Raw genomic sequence first — 7,522 nt, 5'->3', positions numbered from 1 at the left:
ACAGCAAATTTAACTAAACTTATCATATTAGATGATTATTTTATCTTTAATATTTGGTGAACATAATAAAAGATTCATGATTACAGCTCAATAAATCCACAGATAGTTTTAAACAAAGAACCAAACATCAACAAGATATTTTTATTAAGTCTTAAACAATCTAAAGTCATGTGACTGTTTTGTTTCATACTATATATATATACATATATATATACACACACACATTCCAGTGCCTAGGTAAACCACTTATAATTGATGAGAGCAAAACCTTCTCCAAATATTATACATTTGTTACAGTGTTAAGCTTGTATTAAAGTTTTCTTTGCTACCCCCATTCAACCCATCTCTGAACTGTATAAGCTCACTTCAAGTTACCTGGTGTCTTTTCAGTGAAGAAAATTTATGTAGCTTTCAGTAATAATTCAAAACTAAAGTAACTTCACAATTCACAAACAAAAAGGAACTGTAAAAAAACTCTTAAACCTATATACTTACTTTACTGTTACATGACTGTCTAATTCTTGCTCTACCAAATCATAATCAAAATTTCTTTATCACAGTTTTTAAAGTAATGTGACACCATTACAAGGTTTCAACCAAGGCCTGTACAATAACTTAAGGAAACGCTTGAAAATCAAATGATGATAGGTTATAAAAAATAAAGTTATTATTTGGAATGGGCAGAAAATTCTAAAAAACGAAAAAGTGGGTTATTTTGTTCAGAAACAAAACTCTTTGCGACTATGCAGAAATGAAAATATAAACTTTTTCATGAATTATACTAAATAAGTGTCAGAAAATAACAAATCAAAAATACTTTTGAGTTAAAATTGTGAAATATAGTTTGAATTAACATATAAAATTGTCTTTAAAATTTGTCTCAAAACATTTTATCAAGTGATGAAAAAATATGAAAAGCCAGAGGAATCCCTGTCTTCATACTCTAGGCACAATAATATAGAATTATTTTTTTAAGTTAAAACTTTGTACATGAAAATGTATCATATACACAATTTAACAATACTGTTTAACATTTAGAAACAACAATAATATGTACACTTTTCTAGACTTGTTATTCCAGACAATTAAATATTGTTTCACGTGTTTATAAGGGAGTTTTTGATAATTTTGGGACCTCAAATGTTGTATCTACAACTACACAGTTACTCAAACACTTTGTGATCAACAAGGGAAATTAATAATTATAACAAAAATATATTTGTTAGTAAACAAGTACTCAGCCAAAGTAAAAGCCTACAATTTTGGATATTCTTCACATAGCTTAAGTTTTAAAGTCAAACATAAAAACTAGAATAATATCAATTTATTTGTAAAATATAACTTTATCTTACAAAGTTTGAAAACCATTAAGGATTGAATAAAAATAAAAGTAGAAAGTCTATTTAGATAACATTGTATTATTATGTTAAGAAGTAACAACACTGTTTTAACTTCTCCACACTAGCTCCAGTAATGTTTCATTATAACAATTATGATATGATACCAGCTAACGTTTTAAAGGTTCACTGTGTAACTCTGTAACCAAATTTTTAGTTTTTTTACATGAATGAAGAGACTTCCACTATAATAATATAATGTCTTAAATTAGTAAGTTTTGACAATATAGTCCTAAAGTAACTTAAATAAGCAACACAAAGTGACGGCAACATTAATATATTTTGTAAATGATTAGCTCATTCTGGTTAAAATCATGTAATTTCAAAATGTATGTCTTTATTTCTAGTAATGTGATTGATAAGAAAATAAAAACTGATAAAAACTAAACATTTCAAATTTTTTAATTAAAGTTAAATAGTTATAATTATTTATAGTCATATTTAAAAACAAATTACAGCATTGTCAACAGATTGCCTGTTTTCAGAAAAAAGAAAATTTATTTGTTAATTATGCAGCCACATCACTTGTTAGTTTACTTAGTTTGACATCAACAATACTAAAATATCCTTCCTACAAAAACTCTGACTTCTAAGTAATGGAAAATCTATTCTGTAACAAGTCTATGTTATATAAACTGCAGCTACCACAAGAAATACTTGATGAAAACAAATCTCTAAAGTCTGGAAACAGCCAAATCACTAAAACTTATTATGGCAACACTTAACTGATGTTTATACAATTAATATTCATTCTTCAGTTGTCCAATATCAAAAATAATATGGATTGAAAGATACTCTGTACATTCATCAAATGATTAAAATTGCATGTTTATATATCTTTAGAAATTTAATGAATATAAAACTATCAACTAAATGTTTTTAAAAATCTAAGCCATTATTTGTCAAAAAAATGTGTGTCTTTATAACTAGCAACTGCTGAACCTACTGCCAGCAAACCTGGCATATAACTTTTAGGGCCCCTCAGGGGAAAGTAAAATGTGCATACAGTTTTATAAGTTACTTTTCATTCACTGTGATATGAAATGCTATTGTATGTTCTGGCACAAATACTGAAACTTGATCCTAAGTTATTTTTTGGTATCCTGTCAACATCCAATATTTGAATAAGACAAGAACCATTTCTTTTTTATCACAAATGTCTGATATAATATTGCCCAAATAATCTCAAATTAAGTTGTTTCTAAGTATTTATTATACTTTTTACTATTAATCTGCATTACTATCCTGTCATTAGTTCTGTACTTTTGTTAGAGTGAAAACTCAAATTTTTCAAGTTGTTTTTCACTATTACTTTAAAATACATTACCATCCAGATATTAATCCTGTGAAAACTCATATTGTTTGTTTCTCAGTATGTATTATACACTGTTTACTATTAAAATATATTACTATCCTGCCATCAGTTCTATACTTTTATAAAGATGTATAACTATGATAAAACTGGTAACAGTTGAAGTTCTTTAAATTAAATCAAAATATATATAAAGTTGTACCAAATTAACTTGAATTCATCAAGGCAGTACTTACCTACAATTAACTGAATAAATGATTGACACAAATGACTAAAGGAAACAAGATCACCAAGTCTTACTGTTCCTAAGATTGAAGCTAACAGTTGGACACAGCTATTATGAAGTTCTCTCAGTTCTGGGAAAGTTAACAAGCGTATCAATTGAGAAAGTAACCATTGCGTGAAGCCTGAAAGAAAAAAATAGTAATTACTAAATGCATAGTTCAAATCTTAAAGCTTTTTCAGTTTAGTTGCTATTATTCTAAAGTTAGAAATACTAAAAACAAAATATTTGAGTTCAGTGTTCTAGTTCAGATTGAAGACTTAAAATTGGTAAGATTTAGAGACCATTGATAATAGGAATTATTTTGAAATTATAGGTTATAAATCAAATTAACAGTGATACTTTTTAAAAAGAGGGGTCAGGTGGCTCTTTATATAAAGGATGAACTGTTTGGATTTAAGACGAAAATAGAAGTCAAGAGGTGCAGTGGTTCAGGATGGTTTTTCTATATCAAATGATCAGACAGCCAACAGGTGTGGATGACATTGTAGATTTGTTACCAACCGCTATTGTGTGTATAGTTACAAGAATTGGAGAAAACCTGGAAAGAGTGATCACAACATAATTTTTATGTTTTACTACATGCCAAGATAAGAATAATTAAATTAGAACTCCTAGTTTTCAGAATGCCAAGATTTTGAGGGCATGAAACAAGAACTGTGATACACAATGTGAGATAATGAGTTCCTATCTAACATGATTTGGAACTTTATTTTAAATAAATTGCTTTAAATTAAAGATATACATGTTAATACAAAGAGGAAAAGGACAACAGGGAAATGGAACCTTACTGGCTTACTAACAACAATTAGGGGTAATATCACAATCTTCAAAAACTTATATTGACAGACAGATTGGAAGATTTAAAGAAATCTAGGAAAGCAAGTTGTTTTAAAAGATATTACTATACACAAAAGGGTTTATTAGAAACAGCTGGCTCATAATGTTAAAACTTACAGCAAAAACATTTTTATGTATGTTAAAGGTAAATAAAATGTTAAAATAAGGATTGGACCCTTAAAATACATTGATGACAAATATTTTTATAATTCTATGAGATGACTATGCTTTTCAATATTTTCTCTCCTCTGTTTTTACAATAGATTAAATTAACAATATTCCAGATCATGATAATTATATGGGAAATACTTAAATTGATTTAAATCATGATGATATTGTTTCCATGGTGATAAGTAAAAAGCTTGAGAGATTAAAAACAGATAATGCATTAGAATCAGATAAGATTCCCCAGAGTTTAAAAAAAGGTCAAATATAAGATATGAAAGCCTTGCTCCTTAATTTTTGGTAGATCAGCAGACTGTAATGGACTGATAAGAGTTACCACAGAAAGTATAGGCTAGTGAGACTTACTCTTGTAGTAGGATAAATTCAAGAGAAAATCACTTATTTAATAAATTATGACATCATAAGCAAAAGCCAACATAAATTTTCAAGGGAAATTTTGTCATATTATCTTTTTCCTTTTTTTTTGGGGGGGGGGGCTTGTTATAAAGACAATGGAAAAGGTGTGGACTTGGTGCAACTATAAAACTACAAAAAACTATTGATAAGGTACCACACAATAGATTTGCTGATAAAAACATTGTACAGGTTAGAGAAAGACTAAGTAATTTGATTTTAGAGTAGTTGAACAACATACTCGTTTTTAAAGTCTTCATAGATTTAATACTTCTAACTTTCAATATAATGTGTATATCTTCACAAAATTTGGCAGTCTTTCAGTTAACACTATAAATCTTTCATACAAAAAACTATATTTTTTTAGTGAAGTACTTTTTATGAAATAAAATAAAGATTTGTCCATGAATATATTGAATATTTGTTTTGAATAGTCCTTGTGAAAAGTAATTTTCATGTTAAGATTAAAAATACTTTTCCTCATCTCAAAAATCTCAAATTTCCTTTGAATAATCCCTAAAAACCTCCTAAATACATTTTAAACGTTTTTTCCAGTAACTCTTTATATTTTATCTGTTATTTTCTCTACCCTAACTCAAAATGGGATTGGTCAATTTCTTTCTAGAATGAATTATAACATGAAACTACATTAGTTTATCCTCAGTAGCTTTAAGCTTGTAATAATATACATCTATATATAATTAAATTGTATTGTTTGATTGCCCTACGAACTGTGTGTAACTACTATCCATGCCATAATAAGTTGTAAATCACTTGGGGCATTACCCACATGTTGCTTGGGTGTGTGCCTCGTGAAAACTTTTTAATTATATTGTTGCATCAGCGAGGTCACGTGACTAGTATCACGCCACTTCTTTCTCGAACCTTCGTGAATTGTCGGGAGATTACTAGATTGGGGGTAGTCTGATATATATAAGATGGTACAACGTGATGGGACAATGTGCAGGTAATGAGTAATTGAACTGCAGTCAGAGAGAATATTATTAAGCACGTGAGACGTTCGTTGAGAATTATAGCGTTTGTTACAGAGCGACTGTTGTAATTAAGTGTATCGTAAAGTTGTATTCGGAAAGAATAAACCAGTTTTATTTAAGAAAGGACTTGTGTTGCTAAAGTTTCATCGGAACGAATTTACGGAAAATTAATTAACGAACGGAGGCTTAACAATATTATTATTATTACTTATTTTACCTAATCTAATCTTAACTAACCTAAATAGATTCCTATTTTTACATTTTAGTTACTTTTATAATAATAGATAAAGAATAAACCTGAAAAAAAAGAAATAAATTACTTACCCAGTCTTTTTTCTTGCTGTTGATGTCGATTATACTTAAGCCTACATATTTTATAATAATGGTAGTAGTGCATTAAATAATTTTTATTTAATTAAGTAATGCACCAAACACAGATTAATAACATGCAAAAAATAGGCAATTTCTCCTAACTCTCAAAATTTTTCTGGCTGTCTAACTATACAACAAGAGCTGTTATAAATTCATCCAAGTTATTCGTTAACTTTCTCATGGGAATGAAGTTTGAACTAAGAGTGAAATTGAAGCTTATCTGTTCAGAACACAACATTATACAATACATCATTTGATAAATGAAAACCTTGACTTTCTACTGGTTATAGGTAATATATTATTAAAAGTAGAGAACTATTAACAAAGCCTGAAAGAGAGGATGTGTCAGGTAGGTGTGGCAAGAGGGGTGTGATTTTCTATTAATAGCTCTGTAACCAAACAAAATTGAAGGCTACAAATTATGGTTTGTCTGAGCAATAATGATAGTATAGGGAGCAATTTATATTTAATTTCATACAATTTGAAGGGGGTAGTGAATAAAACATAGAACAAAAGATGCCTAGAGAAAATGTGTTACTGTGTGACACTAGGAGAAGTTCAGGATTTGTTTTAATATTTCCTTATAGAATTAAAACTTAATACTTATATACTATTAAAATATGGATTATTAGCTAAGTGTTTTTTCTATATTAATTAGTAAAATATAAACAAAATGTAGTTTAATAAAATTTTGAATGTAAAACACTAAAATTTTTTGTCATGAGTAGTAAAGGATACCTGGTGCAAAAGGGTTAATAGAGTCCAGTCAACCTGGACCCTTGTTAGTAATGGAGTGCCTCAAAGGTCAGTGCTTGGGGTTTTTCTTATTTAAATTAATGGTATTAATAGGGGTGTGATTGGTAATTTAGTAAAATTACATAATGATAGTAAAATTTTTGGTATCTAGCTGTACTGATGATGTTGAGGTCCTACAGAAAAGTTATATCAATTGGCAAATTGAATAAATATTTAGCAAATGACATTTAATTATAATACATACAAGGTAATGTAGCTGGGTTATCAAGGTCAAGACTTAATCACAGGTTTAATATAGATGAAAAGAACCTGCTTAATAGTGTGCTGAAGAAAATTACTTGGCACAGTGATGAATAAGTAATTCTATATATATATATACATATAAATTACCTGCAGTACTATGTACAATTTTGGTATCCTTTTCCAAGAAAGGATAGACTTACTGGAAAGGCTTCAGAGGATGTGTACTAAGATGACTCTGTGGATTGAAGGGTTATCTTATAGAGATAGGTTAAGTTCTTTTTAATTATTTTATCTTGTGAAATGGGTAAGGTGATCTTACTGACGTTTACAACACTATCCTTAAAGTTGATAGAATAAAAGTCCGTGATTCTTTTGTGCTGTATTCTGAAGAGAATAAAAGACAAAATTTTCAGATTTGAATAGCACAGGCTAGGATCCATTTAAAACAATTATATTATTCTAACAAGGTTATTAACTTATGGAGAGATTTGTTATCAACAGCAGTGAGTGTCAGCAGTTTAAAGGAATTTAAAAGGGAATTCAATGAGTTCCTCAAAAATAAAAAAGGAATTTTTTACTTTACTCAAGGTTGGGTGTGCAAGGACAGCCTTGGAGGATCAAATAATTTTTTCTTGTCTGTATGATTTTTTATATCAGCATTTAAATAATTGTTACGTATCTGCTCTTTTGTGAATTTACGGTATAAATTCTTTCCGAGGAACTTCAGCAATACAAGTCCTTTCTT

At 28.7% G+C, this 7,522-nt stretch overlaps 1 protein-coding gene across 1 annotated transcript in view; it reads right to left on the bottom strand.

Moving 5' to 3' along the window:
• The window catches only part of LOC106466680 (serine/threonine-protein kinase ATR-like), a gene marked incomplete at its 3' end in the record, with an annotated part of 134,038 nt that overhangs the window by 99,579 nt on the left and 26,937 nt on the right, over nucleotides 1-7,522 (bottom strand). The window contains exon 5 of the mRNA XM_022394744.1: nucleotides 2,946-3,116. Within this exon, the coding sequence (XP_022250452.1) occupies nucleotides 2,946-3,116 (171 nt within the window). The remainder of the gene's footprint in view (nucleotides 1-2,945; nucleotides 3,117-7,522) is intronic.

The sequence above is a fragment of the Limulus polyphemus genome, unplaced genomic scaffold (assembly GCF_000517525.1).
Source record: "Limulus polyphemus unplaced genomic scaffold, Limulus_polyphemus-2.1.2 Scaffold2342, whole genome shotgun sequence".
Lineage (NCBI taxonomy): Eukaryota > Metazoa > Arthropoda > Merostomata > Xiphosura > Limulidae > Limulus > Limulus polyphemus.
The sequence above is the reverse complement of the archived record's forward strand: the minus strand, read 5'-3'. Positions and strand labels throughout refer to the sequence as shown.